The sequence below is a fragment of the Lagopus muta genome, chromosome 1 (assembly GCF_023343835.1).
Source record: "Lagopus muta isolate bLagMut1 chromosome 1, bLagMut1 primary, whole genome shotgun sequence".
Classification (NCBI taxonomy): domain Eukaryota; kingdom Metazoa; phylum Chordata; class Aves; order Galliformes; family Phasianidae; genus Lagopus; species Lagopus muta.
In genome coordinates this window covers 125,468,802-125,488,998 of record NC_064433.1, presented here as the reverse complement: position 1 = coordinate 125,488,998, position 20,197 = coordinate 125,468,802, and the positions used below count along the sequence as shown (strand labels likewise).

The 20,197-nt window shown below is 36.6% G+C and overlaps 1 protein-coding gene across 2 annotated transcripts in view; it reads left to right on the top strand.

Annotated features, from left to right (window-relative positions):
• Window positions 1–20,197, top strand: part of STS (steroid sulfatase) — a 122,404-nt gene that overhangs the window by 69,829 nt on the left and 32,378 nt on the right. For both annotated transcript variants that reach the window (XM_048928534.1, XM_048928541.1), the window contains 2 exons: window positions 2,234–2,393; window positions 5,098–5,219. In XM_048928534.1, the coding sequence (XP_048784491.1) occupies window positions 2,234–2,393; window positions 5,098–5,219 (282 nt within the window). The remainder of the gene's footprint in view (window positions 1–2,233; window positions 2,394–5,097; window positions 5,220–20,197) is intronic.

Below are 20,197 nucleotides of genomic sequence, written 5' to 3'. Positions count from 1 at the left end.
ATTCGTGCCCTAGTTGCCTGCTATTTTTCTGTCTTCCTGATATCTCCTCTAGAGTTACAAAAAAATTATGTTCCAATTAGTCTTTTCGAAGGAAAACAGTCTCTTCTTCTTAGAAGTACACAAGGAGATAGTCCTACTGTGGAGTCCATTTATGCTTTTTGTATCTCACAGTAGGCAGGCAGTTTACTGCGCACTCTGTGCTGGGGTTATTTGGAAGTTTTCTATCTCTATAATGATTCAGGAAAATTGTGCTGTGAATTTAGTAGCTCTGAAAGTTATCCAATATCTCAGGTTTAGAAGTTGCAATGTGTGTGGGAAGGGTTTTCAACACTTACCTTGAAATTACTTCAGATTACACAAGACAAAGATCAAAGCAACAATAAAAATATAACTTATTTGAACAGTTCAATCTACAAAACACTGTTACTAGGTTCAGACAAATGTGCAGAAGTAAGAGGAGCACAGCAATGAAAATTACCTTTAGAAGGTAGATACTGTCTCAGGATTTTCTCCACGTTGTACAGCCTACAAGCTCTTGTGATGTTTACACAGAACTAGGATCCGTGTCGTCTCAGTACATCACCTTCCTGGGATAAATTTTCACAGAAAAAATATCTTAATTTGCAAACATCTATAATTTAATATCCTTTTCCTGAGTTCATGTTCAGACTTAAGTACTCCTGCTCAGTAGGATTACTGTGATTCATAAGTCAGTTGAGATATTAACCTTGACACTTTCCTGCTGGGTAACACAAAATGCCCAACTTTCTTTTAAAGTGCAAATGACTGTTGTACATGGAGAGGTAGAGACATCTTTTGTACAAAAGGTGAACAAAGTTTCTTGACATCTATCTGGTTTTTGAACTAACAGTATTAAATATTTGGCATACTTTCATCTGCTAAATGGTAGGGATTTAAAGCCAAATAACCAAATAACATCTTTATAAATTTAAATCTACATTTTCTTAGATAGTTATTTTGGAAGTCCCTTTTCCTTCAACAATAATTTAAACAAAAATAATCTTCACATCTAATTTCTAACTTTTAGAATAGATAGTCATATACCTTATGGTGAGAAATTACATTTGATTAGATGTCAGGAGATGATGTTTAAGACTGGTCTTAAAAGAATAGCCTTGTTGAAATCAGAACACGCTCTGATTTCCAAGAACAGCTTAAGCTAAGATTTTTGCTTGTTGTAGTGTTGTATATTAGAAAGTTTAATTTTTGTAATGTCAGAGTAATAATTAATTATGTTTTCCTGGCCATTTTATACTATATAATATATTCAGCATTGTTTTGATGTTGATATTTGCATGTTTTGATGAAATCTATGAAGAAAATACACAGTAGTGTATTATAACAGAAAACTCACAAGCTAAAAGATTTCAGCCAGAAAATTCTCTCTACATGAACAGCTATAAAGTTGCCATCTTATTATTAAGCAATGAAAACAAAGGAAATATCCATTCTGAATCCTCCAATGCAGAAATGGAAATAATCATGGAGAAGTCGAGACAGTATTGAAGATCTGAAAATCCTGTTGCATTGAAGTTCTAAGCCACTGAGGAAGCAGAACTATTCAAACACTTCGTTATGATATTTTGTTTTATTAATTATTTATTTTTACTTGAAAAGGGAGAAACGAGTAATATTTGAACCATGAGTTACTGTTGGCTTCACACAACAATGTAATTTCAACACACATATTCCATTTCTTTCAGTTATTTCTATTGTTGTTATCACTGTAGCAAATTTCTTACCAGTTCATTTATTTAGAGAGTTCTGTAACATATTTAAATTGATTATTCTAACTAAAAACTTTTGACACCATTTTAATAAAATATCATATATATTTCCTGGTGTTATACCTCAGACTGAGTCATACTTCAATTTACTTTGATTCCTGTTTTTTAGTTATGTCTGCATATATCTGTGAGATACATTTACTAGATCAAATTTTCTATGAGGATTTCTGCAAGCTGCCTTTTTATTTTCCATGATCATTATTTGTTTATTTATTATAACTAAGTACAGTTTATAAGCTCTGTCTAATATATAGTAGTAGATTTACTATAGGAAAGTTTCTGATCATAGATGGGAAATGTAGTTCACTATACTGAGCAAGTTAAAATGCATTTAATGAAAAGATAGCTATAATTGGTATCTTGTGGGATTGTGTGCTATTTTTCTAAGAAGAAACTGGTGTCTTATCAAACACTTTCTTTTTTAGGTGGAAAATCAACTAACTGGGAAGGAGGTATTCGTGTGCCAGGGCTTCTCCGTTGGCCTGGAGTAATTCAGGCTGGCACTTATATTGATGATCCAACGAGTAACATGGATATTTTTCCTACCATTGTCAAACTTGCTGGGGCACAGTTACCCTATGACAGGTATGTGTACTCAGTAGTTTTAAACAGCTAGAACTCAGTATCCAGTGTTAATATTTCCCTTACTTTCTTTTGTAACTGTTTTGGGTGGGTTTTTTTTTTTTGTTGGTTTTTGGTTGTTGTTTTTTTTTCTTTTTCTTTTTCTGATATCATTTGTAAAGATCAGCTCTGTGGCTAGTTCAGAGCATTACAATGCAGTTCTGTTATCCAGTGTGGTAAGCTTGCAGGGGAGGGAAAGAGTACTGGACAATTACAGGGTGAGAGAATACCAAGAGCAACATGCTGACCTAGAATTATTTACCAAAAAGCAAAAAAAAATGTATCAGAAAAAGTTCTGCTCTATATGACTGAATATGATAGAAAAGGGACCTACAAGTTTAAATTATTTTAACTTTATAAGTTAAACCTTCACTTCCTTAGGATAGCAAGTCACATCAAAATGCTACTTATGCTTTTCATTCAATTTATTGTTCTCTACCAAATGAGTAAAAATAATCTCTTAAGAGTGTCCTGTAGTCTGAAACTCCATGAGACTTTCAAACTTCCTAAGACATTTCACTAACATTCCCACATCCATGTGTTTTATTTTCTTCAGGAGATATCCATTCTCATCAGGCAGGTGCACACACCTAAATTCTGCTGCCATCCAACTCCAATATGTAGATAGATGCTGCTACACTTAGCTTTGAATACCTCTGCCATGCACAAACAACTTTTGAGCACAAAGCATCCAGAATCCACATGAGGTAGATCAGCCAGGAGCTACTCTGCTAATGATGATTCATGGAGTGTGTGCAGGAAATGGCAGGGCAGGACATATGTAGGACATGAAAAATTAGTCATACTTGCACTGAGACATCCCTTACAAACAGGAACTCTGTCAAACCTAAGCAGTTCAGACTAGTCTAAATGAGGGCAGATCTTACGCATTTCATTTTAATATTTCTTGAGTGAAGTCTCAGGCTTATATATTCTCATATATAAACTAGCAGATGTGGGCTATACTTTGTACAGGACTACTAGAGGTGTATTACTGGAAACTTTTTCCCCTTCAAGAATCTGTAGAACAGGGTGTATGCACTAGACATGAATCTATCCTGCTCTCAGCTTTAAGTGGCCATGCTTGCAGGGGCAAAACCAGAGCGAATAACTCAGAGAAGAAAACATCACAAATTGAAAATGTACCCCCTTGCAGCCAAGTCAGATCTAGATCAAGGGATGAAAAAGTGGAATTTGTGCCCATCTTGTAGTAGTTATGAAACAGGTCTTATATAGTCGTGAAAAATGATGGGCATTTAGAAGTTTAAGACTTTTAAAAATCTTTTTACAAGATACTGATCAAAATGTTTAAAAAAATACTTACGTGCTGATCTATATACCAGCACAAATGAAGTTCATATGAAACTTCTTGTAAAATTTGTAATTCATACAAAGTTTTAAATGCAGATTGTTATTTCTCTCTCATCAGCTGATTCCAGCAATTCATTAGCTTAGATTATGGAAACATTTAACTGACTTGTTTGTTATGTAACTCCATTTCAATGCAAATTGACATACTTTTTCAAAATATCATCAACATTGTCCAGCAGTAGAAAGAGAATTTATACGTGTATTGCTCAAAAAGTAATGCCTCCTATTTATTTTCATATTTCATATTGCAAAAGATACAAAGACCACAATAACACTTGTGTGTTTTAAAAATTTTAAATTTTGAGCAAAAATTTTAAAATTTGAGCAAATTTTAAGCTACAAAACACTGTTTTTAAACATAGTTATAACCATTAGCTATGGTCAAAAGCCTGCTTGCTGCTTGAACAAAAATCTGTGCCAACAGAGTTGACTTGCTCTTGCTATCACCACTGCTGAAACATGCTACCCACCACCTCATTCTGCTCACATCCACTGTTTGGTCTCTATAAACACTCAGCAAGTGTTGATGAATGTCAGTAGGAGCTATTTTTTCTGCATGGAGGAATTAAATTACATTTGCTTCGTATGCACTTCCATGTCAGATACCATTTTGTCAGACTTCTCCTCTGCTGTTGCAGAGCAACAGAATAATAGGCTATTGGCAGGAAGGTATTGTTGTACTACCAGCTTTTTCTTCTGGCACTGTGGGCCAACATAATAAATTAGGAGACATTACCTTTGGAACAGCCCTTGTATTTGTGTGTTCATGTGTACTTGTGTGTGTGGGTGTGTTTATATGTTGTTGATAAACACAAATAGTTCATTTTCAGCTTTGAAATCACTAGTTCTGTATTAAATTCTGGCATTCATAATTTACTGGACATAGTTATTACCATTGCTTCAGGGAATGCAAGCACAATGTAGCAGAGATTTCTCTGGTCTTAGTTGTTACATCAACCAGACTAATTCGAAGCAACTTGAGCAGTTATATATTTACATGCAGAAGGCTGTGTTTTAGCAGTTTACACACATATGTCTGATCTCATTCTCAGCAAGAGAAGTGGGAGGAAGAAGCAATCATTCCTAATGGCAAAATATAAAAATAATCTTTCCTTAAATAATGTAGAAACCAAAGGGAAAGTGCACCTGAAGGTTTTATTCCAAAATGATCAATTGGAAGTGACCATTCAGATCATGAGAGCTAGATTTCAAGAAGTGAAAATGCACAGTTATAACATCTTCACGGAAAGGGGAAGTTTGGATTATTCTTCTGAATTTGAAATGCTTTATTACTCAGAATTATTGATGGACATGATCTGATGCCTTTACTTCAAGGAAAAGTTATACGGTCGAAGCATGAATTTCTCTTCCATTACTGTAATGCATATTTAAATGCAGTGCGCTGGCATCCAGGAAACAGTAAGTGAATTCACCTACTCAAACTTTAAATATTTAATATAATTGTTATTGCATCTCAAAAAGAATTGCAAAAAAGCCTTTGGCTGTAATAACAAATTACTTAAAATATCTAACCATTCTTCATTATTTTTTTCACTTTTCATTTGCTAAAATACACCTATTTACAGAGCCATTTCACCATCTTACATTTACTTACTGCTGTGCATTAATATTACATATGAAGCCAATATAGGAATCTATTTTTTAAATTTGCCTGAAAGATAGTCTTTTTTGCAGAACAAAGTAGTCAAGGTTAACTGTTACATCTGTCTAAAAGTGTACAGATAATAGGATGTCTTGCTGAGTAACAGCTTGAATATGATGCCAATCTGGCCATTTTTACTACTGAAATAACGAAGTATAGAAGTATCATTGAGTCATAGTCATTATTCAGTAATTTAATTCAGGATTATATATAACCTTTTCATGTTTTTTATGAACTAAATAAAGCCTTGCCTACTTATCCTCTTCTTCTTAACCAAAAGCTCACTATTTCTGATAGCATTGTCCAAAATAATTAGAGCATGTTTCCCTTCCCATAAAAATCTCAGGACTGAATGAAATTAAGTGTGTGTTTTTCACATATCAATCAACATTCAAAGTTACTTATATTACTGCTTAAAAAATGAAGATTTGAAACAATCCTTTGATGTAGCATTTTTGGGTAAGATAACTGTTATATGTAATATTTTCCCTTTTTCTAGTTTCAAGGATAAGGTAGGGTGTAAGCCTGCAGATGACCAATATGACCAATTTTCCAATTCATTTTGATTCTACAAGTTAAGTCCTTTTCCAAAGCACTGAAAGTAAAAAAAAAAAAAAAAAGCTACATCAATGTTTTGTATTTACTACAACTTTACCTATACATCTTGCATTTGATAAATAACCATAAGGAAGAACCAAACAAAAGGAAAATGTGTTTAGCTAGGGTCGTTTTTGGTTTTTTTTTTTTTTGGTCTGTGGTTGGATGTAATTATTCTGCTTCATAGAGACATAGGCAGAGCTCTAAGCAGGCAGAAGTTTTTTCTCACTAATACGTATTTGTGAGATAAAGTAACCCCTTATCTGAGCAAAGGATCAACTTTGTTAATCACTGAAGGGGAGTTTAATGAGAAACGAAGGGGAGCGATGATGAGGGTCTAGACTAGTCTACTTTGTTTACTGAGGAAAAACAGTTTAGAGTGTGATATTCCTTTTATCCTTCCTCCAAAGCAAGTGAAAACTAAAGCCTATTCAGAATCTGGCGGTAATATTGTTGTAAGACTGGCATATTTCAGAACAGAATTACATTTTGTTAGCCTACTACGTAGTTTGAGAATAAGCAATAGTTCGATAATAATTTCTGCTTTCTTTGTATCAGACCTGTAAAATTGCTCTCCTTCAGTTTTACTTCTTCAATCTCAGATCTTCAGAAATGCCTTTTCAATGTAGACAATACAATCACATTTTTAAATATATTATTGCAGTAAGCTAAAGTTTTGTGCCTGCTTATCTCTCTCTTGTGTGTTACTGTTGTATAGAGATAAATATTCTTGCATTAGAGCTGCATGCACCCTGATATTATCAGCACTGTGAGTACTCATGTGGAAAAATGAGCGTGATTGTTTTTTCTTCTTATAACTCAGCAACATGAAGTTATTGATAAGCTTGAAGTGTAATATATTACTAGTTAGTGTATTAATTGTTCTGTAGTCTCCCTCCACAGCTCTTTTTTTTCCACACCTGATCACAGAGTTCACTGACGGGCACAATTTCTGTAAATAGTACGTGACATTATATTTTTGTGTATGAAAAATGAACACAGCTTTTTTTTTTTTTTTTTTTTTTTTTTTTTAAGAAGCCATTATTTCAGTCATTTAATTCAAACTTTTGAAGAGTTTTTTTTGCAAGCAACAAAGACCTAAACTAGAAGTATCCTATAGCAACAGCTCATTCAATATACTTAGGAACATATCCAAGAAAGCAGATGAAGATGAATCTACCTTCATTAAGGACAGGCTGGATAATTAAACAGTTTTCATTTAACCTCAGGTAGAGTATAATCAGTTTCAAGTAGATATGGCTTCAGTATTTAGATAGATCTGGTCATCCTTCCTATGTCTACGTATATCCATGTCTTACGTACCTTGTGGCCAAATAAGTTCCACATTCTTCTATGAGCACACACATTTTCCAGTATCCAGAAATGGCTGCAACATCTCACATCCTATAGTTGTGTCTTTCCAATGACTATGATCAAATAAACAGAACTCAATTCACAAAGGACTACCAGAAGTAGATACTTAATATTCTTTAGAACAGTCTTGAAAACTATGCCTTATGTAAGAAAAAACAGCAAATTATTGAGAAAAACATTGGCAACTATTGTCTCTTTCTGTTTACTGTAAGAAGTCTTTTAGACCAGGAAACACTTGTGCTGTTCTAGAGCTGTATTTCCTAGATAGTTAACTACACTGATTTGAACTACTTTGAAACTATATAAAAACATGCAGCCTATAGATTATGCCTGTAGATATGGGCTGACCAACTCTGCCTCTCACTAGGACTGAAGCCTCTCACAAAGTTTAGTGGAAGACATTGTGATTTTGTGGAATGAATAATCCCAGCTAGGGATTATTAGGATCCCTAGTAAGGGTTATCACTCATGATATGAGACAGAGAAATTTGGTGTAGGTAAAATGTATAGTATTTGCACACCTTTCTCCTGCTTGCATGCTTCTAAAGTCTGACGTCAGCAGGTGTGCTTCTCACACAGAATGGCTGAAAAGGACCATGATGATCATCTAGCTTCAATCTCCCTGCTATGTCCAGGGTCACCAACTACCAGACCGGGCTGCCCATAGCCACATCCAGCCTGGCCTTGAATGCCTCCAGAGATGGGGCACCCACAGCCTGCTTGGGCAACCTGTTCCAGTGCGTCACCACCCTCTGAGTGAAAAACTTCCTCCTGATATCTAACCTAAACCTCCCCTGTCTGTTTAAAACTATTCCCCCTTGTCCTATCACTATCCACCCTCATAAACAGCCATTTCCCCTCCTGTTTATTTCCTCCCTTCAATCACTGGAATGTCACAGTGAGGTCTTCCTGGAGCCTTCTCTTCTCCAAGCTAAACAATCCCAGTTCCCTCAACCTCTCCTCATAGGAGAGGTGCTCCAACCCTCTGATCATCTTAGTGGCCCTCCTCTGAACCCATTCCAAGAGCTCAACATCCTTCCCGTACTGGAGGCCCCAGGCCTGGACGCAGTACTCCAGATGGGACCTCACAAGAGCCAAGTGAAGGGGGACAGTCACCTCCCTTTCTCTGCTGGCCTCCCCTTTTTTAACCTTTTTTTAACACAGTTGGCCTTCTGGGCTGCAAGCACACATTGGCAGTTCATGTCCAACTTCTTGTCCACCAGGACCCCCAAGTCCTTCTCCGCGGGGCTGCTCTCAAGGAGATCTTCCCCCAGCTTTTATAAATACCTGGGATTGCCCTGACCCAAGTGCACCCTGCTCTTGATTTTATTGAACCTCATTAGGTTTTCATGGGCCCATTTCTCCAGCCTGTCCAGATCCCTCTGGATAGCTTCCCTTCCTTCCAATGTATGGACTGCACCGCTCAGCTTGGTGTCATCTGCAAACTTGCTGAGGATGCACTCGATACGATCATCTGTGTTGTTAATGAACGTGTTGAAGAGCACCGGTTTCAAGACCCCTGAAGGACACCACTTGTGACCAGCCTCCACCCTGACACAGAGCCATTGGGAACAACCCTTTGGCTGCATCCAGCCAGCCAATTCCTAATCCATCAAACGGTCCATCCTTCATATCCACACCTCTCCAATTTAGAGAGAAGGATGTTATGAGGGATCATGTCAGAGGCTTTGCAGAAACCTCATAAACGCAGGAATCACAGAATCACAGAATCACAGAATCACCCGGGTTGGAAGGGACCCCAAGGATCATGTAGTTCCAACCCCCCTGCCTAGCAGGGCCATCAAACATACACATTCAGATCAGGTTGCCCAGGACCCCGTCCAACCTGGCCTTAAACACGTCCAAGGACGGGGCATCCACAACCTCCCTGGGCAGCCCGTTCCAGGGCCTAACCACTCTCCTAGTAAAGAACTTCCCCCTAACATCCAACCTAAATCTTCCCTCCTTCAACTTAAAACCATTTCCCCTAGTCCTGCTGTTGTCAGCCCTTTTGAAGAGTTTACTCCCCTCCTGGGTGTAGGTTCCCTTCAGGTATTGATAGGCTGCAATGAGGTCACCCCGCAGCCTTCTCTTCTCCAGGCTGAACAAGCCCAACTCCCTCAGCCTGTCCTCATAGGGGAGGTGCTCCAGCCCCCTGATCATCTTAGTCGCCCTCCTCTGGACCCTTTCCAAAATCTCAATGTCTTTCTTGTACTGAGGGCTCCACACCTGGACACAGTACTCCAGATGGGGCCTCAAAAGAGCCGAGTAGAGAGGGACAATCACCTCCCTGTCCCTGCTGGCCACCCCTCTCCTGATGGAGCTCAGGATCCCATTTGCCTTTCGAGCTGCCAGAGCGCACTGCTGGCTCATATTCAGTCTCTCGTCCATCAGGACCCCCAGGTCCTTCTCTGCCGAGCTGCTCTCAAGGACCACTCCTCCCAGCCTGTACAGGTGCCTGGGGTTAGCAGGAATGCTAACACTTGTGATAAGGCCTTGAAAACAATAAACACATACAGTCCAAATTATTGGAAGATGACTTCCTGTTACTCTGAAACCTGACAAATATCTTTAATTGCTTATGTATGTATTTGAAGATCTTAAAGCAGTGTCAGCAAAGTACTGTGATTTTCCATTTTCAGTGCATATTCTCCACAATTTCTGGGTGCACCATGTAAGTACCAATATACAAAAGCAGCAGGTGTGAAGAAAAAAAATTAGCTTTTCATTCTGCTTAGTCTGGTGTAATTACTTAGGTTTTTTAGTCATTCAACATTCAAGTTTAAAACAAATCAGGTGTAAGTTCTGCCTTGAATTTCTTAAGCTGAGATGTCCAGAGTTTTGTATAGAGCTATGTTAGTTGTGTGTATCAGATAATACTTTGGCCTAATTTAACTCTTACCACACATAATTCTGCTAGTGCAGATAGACTGATAATTGTGTACTTGCTAAAGCTATAATTTAGCCTAACTGCATGCCAAAAAATATCAACAGCTCTGTCTCTAGCACATTAGTGGCCTATGAATCAGTACTATTAAAAATGTATTGCTATGACAACTTAATTATAAGGAGAGAATTCATCAGATACAGAGCAAATCTTCAGCTGAAGGGAACTATTGCATCTTTCAGGTTATTCTGACTATGGGCAAAATTTGAATTTGATAAGGAGGGAATATATTGTAACCCTGTTTAATAAACATTGAAAAATCTGATGCAGTACAGCTTGTATTGTAAAGAACTAATAACATTCACAATATTTTGTTACTTATAATACAAATACTATAATATTTCTGATAAATGCTACAGTGACTGTGCTGGTAATCCTTTACATTTTCTACTTCAAAATGGATTTCATTATTCAGTGCAAGCTATTTTTATTCCAAAAAAAGGGAGGAATATAAACATGTAATACATGTTTGCATTATTATAAAAATATTTAGTGACTTGAGTGCTACATTTCTGTGCTAGTAAATGATTACAAAATTGGCATTGTAGACTTATTTGCTTCCATATGCTGAAATTGTCATTCAGTAAAACAACAAAAAAAAAAAAAAAAAAGGAAAAAGAGATGTGCTATAGCAAGTTTAACTGAGGCACAGTAGACCATAGAATCAAACTGGCACATGATAGATATATAATGATTTTTAAAGGCTATAGAATTTCAGTGAAAATCTGTACTTCAGTATACATGAAAAAGATCTTTGTTTCAGCAAGTGAGGATAAGATGGACATTACTATTGGTTATAAAAATATGAATACAGTATTAAAAACGATCTTATCTATCTATGCACACTTGTCTTCTATAAAGAACAGAATAACCAGTTTACAAAAGTCAAGATCTAATGTACCAGTGATCACCAGGAAGACTGTAAAGCTATCAAATGATAAGTCCTTATAATAAGTTTGAAAGTCTGATAAGTCTAAATGGTGATGTGCTCTATTATCTGATATCTTAGCCAAAGGTTTTTGCTGAAATAGGATGTTTAATACAAGGTAATGCTAGGTAAAGACTTTCCTCTGAACGCTGAAGCTTATATCACTCCTTGAAAGTGCATTAACCGCAATCCGGAGGTATATCTTCAGTGCCGTTCAGTTTGAGAAATACGTAGCTCAAAAACCGTTGGTCAGGTGGTGAAAACGTGTCAGAATATTACCTCTGAAAGGAAGTTTTCATAAAATTTAGCTCTATCTAGCCTATGAGCATAGCTCTCATGAAAATTTTCAATTAGCTTCACTTAAAAAATGTTTTTGAGTATTGCTTATTCTGAGTTTCTTGTATCTTGGGATCAATTACAATTGCTGACAATTCACCATTCAGGGATTCTTTCCATGTTATTATAAAATTCATAGCTATTGTGATTACCAGATATTGCCATGCCCTCCAACATCCAGTTTTCCGCAGTATTCCATGACAGATATTTTGTTCATCATATAGGGGTGAGGACATCTTTCTAGTCATGTATTTAATGTTTTCTGCAGCATCAGTTGTTACATAATTAAAACAATAAAAACAATGAGGAATATTTTCTATTTTGCATATTTTAGTCCAGCAAGTGGGGAAAATATACAGAATCTGTTTTTTTTAGAGAGGCTCATCTGTGTTCTACAGAACTAAAAAAGTTAAGTTCATAATAAAGAGAAGACAAAGCAGGAAAGTTCTGCTTAGAAGTACCATTTTAAAACGACTTCTAATAAGTATTGCCTTTTATCTGAGATGGAATTAAAATAATATTTACTTCTGAAGAAGTGAGAGTTAGAAAAGGAATGCTTTACATTTTTCCTTACCCTTGTAAGGAGTATGTTATTCATACTGTAAGGTGTAGTAAGGGTTACATTGTTATTAAAGAGGAATCACATTATTTACAGAATCATTCTTACTTTCATTTTTATTAATATCTCAATAACAAAAAATTGTGGAATGAATTCATGTGCTTAAAGAATGCCCATTTGTGAATGCAATGTTGACATTTGGGGTGTTGGACTCGATGAGCTCTAGAGGTCTCTTCCAGCCTTTACGGTTCTATTCTGTGATTCTTCTGTGATTCTATGATTCTTTGATTAGAGAGCACTCAGAAGACACAGTCTGGGCAGATACTGAAAACTGAGAAACACTATAATGTTCTATATAACAAATCTGAAAATCTTATTTCAGCTATCAAATTCCCAGTGAAAGAGTAGATAGTTGAAACTTGTCTGCAGAAAGTGGAAATGCATTAGTTTGTAAATGAGAACTTTTGGATTAAAAATGGTGGCAATATACTTCTGTTTAAAAAATCTGCCCCTTTCTTGTTTGGCCCTCTTTGAGCATTTAAGAAAGAAAACCTTTCACAGGTTTATTTGAAGTATATTACTCATTGTTCTACCCTTCTAACATAATAAAAAAATTGCAATGTGTACATTTACTGAAGCCTCATAAGTAGGTTTTCTACCTCTAACTCGTTAATTTCAAAGTAATAAGAAAGTAATTGTTCTTTGTGTTCTTTGATGTACCATGAATGAATGTTACATAGGTTCATAAGTAAACAGTCAGGTGTGGTTGTCATACCCATTTGCGGAACCTATACCTTTGCATAAGTGCTTCCTGTTCTTTTGCTTGCTTGCTTTGTGGTGAGCCAAGGATGCTGGTGCAGACTAGTAAGAATTCACATTGTCCACAAGAATGCCAGCGGTTATCGTTTCTTGTTTTCATTGCTGAACAATACAAAAGAAGATAAACTTAATAGAAAATTGATCCAGGAAGTGACCATCTTTTGCAGAGCACCTTTAGAAGGAGAGATAATAGTACCACGTGAGCATCACTATCATCCAAGAAACATTTTGTTGTCTTACAATGAAATATCTTTCTTTTTTAAATCAAATCTTATCATAACACCTTCCTACCTATTCTCAGAAAATAAATGCTTTGAAAGGATGAGAAATATAGGATTTGAAGAAGAAATATTTTCCTATCATCACAAAGATTTTTGCTTTCTATATAGGATAGACATCCTCAGTTGTAGTAAAATTGATGCAAGAACAGTTTTTATCTGAGAGAGCCATTCCACCAGCAAAAGACCATGTTAAATGTCCTTCGACTCAGACATTATACACACAGACCTTCTTTCAGCGATGATATAATACTGCTTTTATCATATAAAAATAGCAGCCATAACATACTTGTCTATCGATTCCAAGATATTCTGACCTAAATTAGTAATGTTCTTAGTGAGCAGAGAAAGGTTGACAGGTTTCAGTGATCATAAAAAGGCAAAAGCATTCAAAGTAGCTAATTCAGTATTATTTAAACTTCAGCATGAATGTCTTCCTGTCAGATACTGTGTCATGCACTTATGACAGTAAAAAGGAGAGAAAAAAAAAAGGATCTTACAGATTTTTTTTTTTCTGTATACTTTACAGCTAACACTTCAATAAGAAAAAAGGTCTGAGTTAGAATACTAGTCTGATAGTTGGTTTTTTTTTCTATTCAGATGGTTAATGGGAGTAAAAACAAATATATATAGTAACAAGTTCATAAGAGCAGCTAAAAATGTGCTATAAATTTCAAAAATGAATTACATCTTACCAAATAAGACAAAATGTAGTCCTTAAACAATTTCTAGAGCATTTCACTTCTAAAAATATATTCCATTCATTGTTGCATTTGAGCCTGCAGCATTCTGTTTGTCACGTTCAGAAGATAGCTCAGATTCACCCTAATCTAAAAATCAGATTCAAACGGTATTTGTCATCTTAAGCAATGCTTTTAAAGAGTAGTAGTTTTTGCATGCCTCAGCCTCTGCCATGCTATTACACCTAGAAAAGTAAACAAAGTATTGGTTTACTGAAGAAATTCCCTGGAAACCTGACTGTCAAGAGTTGGATCAATTCTCAGTAAGTTAGAAAAGACCATGCTATGAAGCACAGAAAAAATATTTACAGATAAAAACAGTGAATGCTCAGAGAGTAGGTTCATGTGGACAATATTATGCTGGTCGTCAGTGTGTGCCTGTGGACAATGTGCACTATTTAAGTGTAGGTGCTTTCTGTATCTAAGTCCTCATTAGTACTTCAGAAGGCCAAAAGAACAAGGAATCACTATAAATGTCATCAGCTTGTGAAAGGCTCATGTCTCACTACAAACAATGATATTCCTGTTGATTTTAGAAATTTGTATTTGACCTCAAAGAATTAGGGGATATATAATACTTTAAATGCATTAATAGGTTTATCTTAGCACAAGAATAATTCCTGAACACAAATGTCCAAATTTAGTTTCATGGTTAGTGGAAGTGTAATCTTACAGTGGATAGAACAGAAGCTGAACTGCAAAAATACAGGTTGTTTGTTCATCTGCTTCTGTTCATTCAGGCATGTCTTAGCAGAACTGCTAGGTCATTTAGAAGTTCTGGTGATGTCGAGAATACCAAGTAGCTCAAAACATCAAGACTATATAGGAGCAATAAAAAACTGACCTAGAACATCATGCAGATGTTTACAGGGAGTCTGAAATGATCAAGAAAAGGTACTGAAAAATGCTTTGACTAGATTTTGGAATACTGAACAGATTTTACGGTGCCTGTAGTTCCTGAGCATTATCAAAAGCCTTTTTCCCTCCTCCCTCACATTCACACACCAAAGTATTTAAGGCCTCTAGATAGGAAGTGTTTTAATTTCTGCCTGTGCTTTTAAATAGTTTTATAGCATACTGATATTTCGGAAAAAAAAAAAGAAATGGAAAAACAAAGCAAAACAAAACAAAAGAAGCAGGACTAAATTCTGATAAATATATTTGTACATTTGTAAATGGCAGGTAAAAGAAATTCTGTTACTCATATTTCACAAAGTATTTTTGAATATGTGCTTTCAAAGAAGTTAATCCAGTTATAAGTGTACACATTTGAAGACAGGAAATATGCGAAAGCAACATACTTCTGTGTCTCCTTAGCGTAGGTTAAACTTGAAAAAAGTTAATAAATTATGTCATAGTGAAGTGAGAAAAGTAATTATTTGAATTCAGGAAAGGATGATTCCATTGGTAAGTATTCCTTGAATTTAGGATCTGGCAAATGATTAGAACTAACAAGAGCAGTGAGTGCATGCACAACTGCCTGAGTATTCTTCACCATGTAATTCTTCATATTTTAAAGCATATCGAAGTTGGGAGGATTGGCTGACACGCCTGAAGGCTGTGCTGCCATTCAGCGAGACCTGGACAGGCTGAAGAGCTGGGCAAAGAAAAACCGGATGAGGTTTAACAAAAGCAAGTGTAGAGTCTTGCATCTGGGGAGGAATAATTGCATGCACCAGTACAGGTTGGGGGATGAGCTGCTGGAAAGGAGCTCTGCGGAAAGGGACCTGGGTGTCCTGGTGGACGACAGGTTGGCCATGAGCCAGCAGTGTGCCCTTGTGGCCAAGAGGGCCAGTGGCATACTGGGGTGCATTAAAAAGAGCGTGGCCAGCAGGTCGAGGGAGGTGATCTTCACCCTCTACTCTGCCCTGGTAAGGCCTCATCTGGAGCACTGTGTCCAGTTCTGGGCTCCCCAGTACAAAAAAGACAGGGATCTCTTGGAAAGAGTCCAGCGGAGGGCCACGAATATGGTGAAGGGCCTGGAGCATCTCTCCTATGAGGAAAGGCTGAGTGAACTGGGTCTGTTCAGCCTTGAGAAAAGAAGACTGAGAGGGGACCTGATCCAGGTCTATAAATATCTAAGGTGTGGGGGGCAGAATGGCGAGGCCGGACTCTTTTCAGTGGTGAGTGGAGACAGGACAAGGGGAAACAGCCGGAAACTGCAGCATAGGAAGTTCTGCATAAATGTGCTTAAGAACTTCTTTACAGTGAGGTGACGGAGCACTGGAACAGGCTGCCCAGGGAGGTGGTGGAGTCTCCTTCTCTGGAGATGTTCAAGACCTGCCTGGATGCCTACCTGTGCGACCTGGTGTAGGGAACCTGCTTTGGCAGTGGGGTTGGACTGGATGATCTCTGGAGGTCCCTTCCAACCCCTACAATTCTGTGATTCTGTGCTATTGTAAATCTGTGTACTAGTCAGTATTCCATTCATAGACCAGGTTTATGGCCATTGCTAGAAAGAGCTAACAACAGTCAATGTAGTCTTTGCCTAGACATACAAGAAAAATTGCCCACAACAATTGTTCTTTGTCTTTCCTAACAGATTTCAAGAATTTTGTTCAGTTTGTGGATTCATTGACCTCAGATATATACTCACCCTTAGGTTAGATTTTGTATTTCAGTTGCTATGTATTCTGATGAGATGTATGAGAGCACACTATGTCTGTTCTCAGGCAGAGAGAGGAGCACATTTAGGAGGGCTTAAAGCATCTGTGTTCTTTTCTGATCCAAAGGTCACGTCTGTGTAACGTCTGTACAGAGCATCTTACTCCTCCTCTGATAAAATTTGATATACACCTTGGAAAAAAGCTGTAGAAGCCAACATTCTATTTTACACTTAGTTTTAGGGTGTTTTTATGATAGAAAGACAGGAAGAATGTAGTAGTCCAAAATTCAGAAGTTTAAATCAGAAAAACTTATGAGAATCAGCAAGACAGAGAAAGCTTTCAAAGTGAAAATGAGGATTTGAGTGATAGGAAAATTGTTTACCAAGTCTATCTGCCTGGCCTGATTTCCTTTTGAATATAGTTTGATTGGTCTAATCCTAAGTGAAATGCAGACTCCTTTCTATGTCTCCATGCCGTAAGTGCCAAGATCTTGGGTTAGAATATTAAGTATTAGCAAAGAAATAGAGTTTAAGCTTGGGCCTGTGAACTAGATAATCTCGGAGGCCTTTTCCTAACTTTGGTGATTCTATGATTCTCTGTTTAGCATGATTGCCAGCCCATTAGAAACATCTTTGGAAATATAAAAAAAAATTTCAACAACTACCTAAACGTTGCCTGAATCTCTGTATTTTAGTTAGTCACTTTACTGAGGTTGTTGTCACTGTATGTCTGTTCTCTTTTGGAGATTAGCATAGAAGAAGGAAACACTATCATGAACATGATAGAAAAATATATTATCCTTATTATTGTCACAGATCTTTAGAGAGTATTTTTGCAAAGAAATCAGCTAAATTGAAAGATGCAGACTGAGTTTGCAGAGCTATGGATAAAAATTGTTTGTAAGTTTAAAAATCCAAAAAATAACTACCAGTATGTAGATGTTTGTATTTCACAATATCCTTTGAGTGCTGTCATCACTCTTAACTACAGTGGGAAGGGAGGTCATATATAAAATTTATGTCTTGTCATGTAACGCCAAAAGCATTTTCAGTTGTCTAGAGGAAGTTCCGCAAGTAAATGAATGACTTTAGACAGCAAGCTGTTATTCTATTTATTTATATTTCTAAAACAAGGGGTTAAGGCCGTTAACCTTAGCCATACTCTATAGGAGCATATTCTATGAGTAAAAAGAAGATAAAAAGGATTTCACACTCAAGTATGTGGCTGTCTTTGTCTAACTCAACTTTGTAACTGTCTTTTACATAAGAGCCAAGATTTCATAGTGTTGGTATAACTAATAATAAATGTTGGATTAAATTTGTGACATAAGTGCACTCTTCAAAGATACTCTTGAGCTGAACTAGAATTATTACATTGAATAACAGTCAAAAATAGAAGAGCAACACAAAGAGAAGAAACACTACTGGCCAGGACATGCTGGCTAGTATATTATGTAAATAATAAATAAATACAATTTAATAGCAGTTGAAGAACATTTGCAGATCTTAATTTACTTAAGCAATTAGTTTTGGTCGCAATTACATTGTGCTCTGTTTAATTTAAGCATGCGATTAGTGTTTGAGTTCTTAAATTAAAATACAATTACTTTGTTGAACTGAAGGCAGATGAGGTAAAATCATCCTTTCAGTAAATTCATGGGAATTTTGGTATTCACTTCAGAAGACCAGGATTCTAAAAATGGCATGGAAATGAAATTTGGAGCTGACAATGCAATGAATGGCAATCTAAATCAACAAAGACTTGCACCAAAATCTTTGTGTAAAGTCTAGCAAAAGTTTGCGAAAAATATGTATTTGCAAAAATTGCCAGATAAAACACTGAGTGAAAGGAGTGCTCCAATAAAGTGTCTTTGTCTTCAGCAATAAAGGAAATGAATTAGAGTAGCACAAAAGTTACAACAGAAAAAATCATCTATCAAGAAAGCACTAAAAAATAGATTGTGGTGAACAATCATGAAGTGGCAGGGGGATGAATTAGATGACAAAAAGAAGATTCATTTGAAATATCTGAAATGAGCTTTTGTTCTTATTTGCTACAACTGGAACAGAGAAAATGCATGTATTAATGTAAGATAGATATGAACTTCACATAAGCAGTCAATTCAGGTGTACTTCAGCTACTATTTCAGAGGTCATTCAGTGATGGGTGAGTAAGACATTAAATGAAAACAAATTATGTTTTGTGCGTATTTTTTTTTGTTTGTTTTAAAGAAAAAAAGTCTGCAAACTTCCATCTGTATTTTCTGGCTACGTCAGTTAAATATAGGGACTTTAAACATACTTGAAAGGAGGAGATTCACAATCTATGAATACTTTTGGGTCTTTCATAAACAGCAGCACCTTGTAAATAGATATTGGCTGCCAAATCAAATTGAACATGGGCTAGAGAACACTGGAGAGATAGAAAGTTTGATTTTCTAACTTGTGGTGGTGTCTTACTCTGACTACACTAGAAAGAAAGTAACACAAATGGTTTTCACAGGAACCTCTGACGTTTATGAAAGCAAATCCACTCAGTATCTTTGATTTCTGTCTGGTTATTTTTGTATAACAAAAAAAGCAGTTATGGAGCAAAGGCCTAGTTTCATATTCAAGTCATAAGAGCACTAGGCAATAGCTATATAAAGAATTGGAAAGAAAAAGAAAAAAGAAAATTGGCCTTCTCTTTTTAAAAGCATCATTAGTTATGATAAGGGAAACAGAGTACTTTGCAAGAAAGTTGTTCATTGAAGAATGATTACTTAGAGATAATTGTATTGTGGATGACCACGGAGCAAGGTTGGTCATTTCTTAGTAGGAAGCAACCGGAGCTTCATAAAGTCAGGAACTACAAGTGACCCTAGCCGTGGAAGTAGCCTCACTGGCAGCACCCAAGCAGAATGAGTAGAGCTGAGTGCTAATAACAGAGTCCATCAGTAAATCCTAACGAGGTGAACTGGTGATTCAGATTTAAGGTCTACTCATAGAGCCCAGTCAGAAGCAGGAAGAAATAAGAATGAAGACGTAGGTGGAAGAAAGGCCACATCAGGCAGTCCAGAGACGGGGCTAAGGAATAGCACTCCTACAGCAATATTGATGACCTCAGGCTAAAATAAAATGGGGATCCTGGTCATGGACAGAGTGTGTGGATGGAGTTCCAACATACAGTTGGTCAGGACTGGTAAGGCATACTGGAGTTCTCAAGGTTCCAGTATCTCAGGTTTTTAGCAGATTATGAGGGTGGTGCTAACAATGGGCACATGTAAGCTTTTACATCTGAGCTAATCTGATCTTTAAAAGAGTAATAAGCAGAATTATTCTCACCTTAACACAGAATTCTAACAGAGATAAAAAGCCAATCAATGAACAGTGGCATCTAGCTTTCATAAAAACAAATACATTTCAGAGATCCAGAATTAGGTGAGAATACCAGATTGTTAAATTGCATAATAAATAGTAGTGGAGTACACTGAGCAGTAAATCCCACTGAGTGCCTTAAATGTCTTGCCACCTTTTTTATACTGTGAAAGAAATGAATATTTTTCTAAATG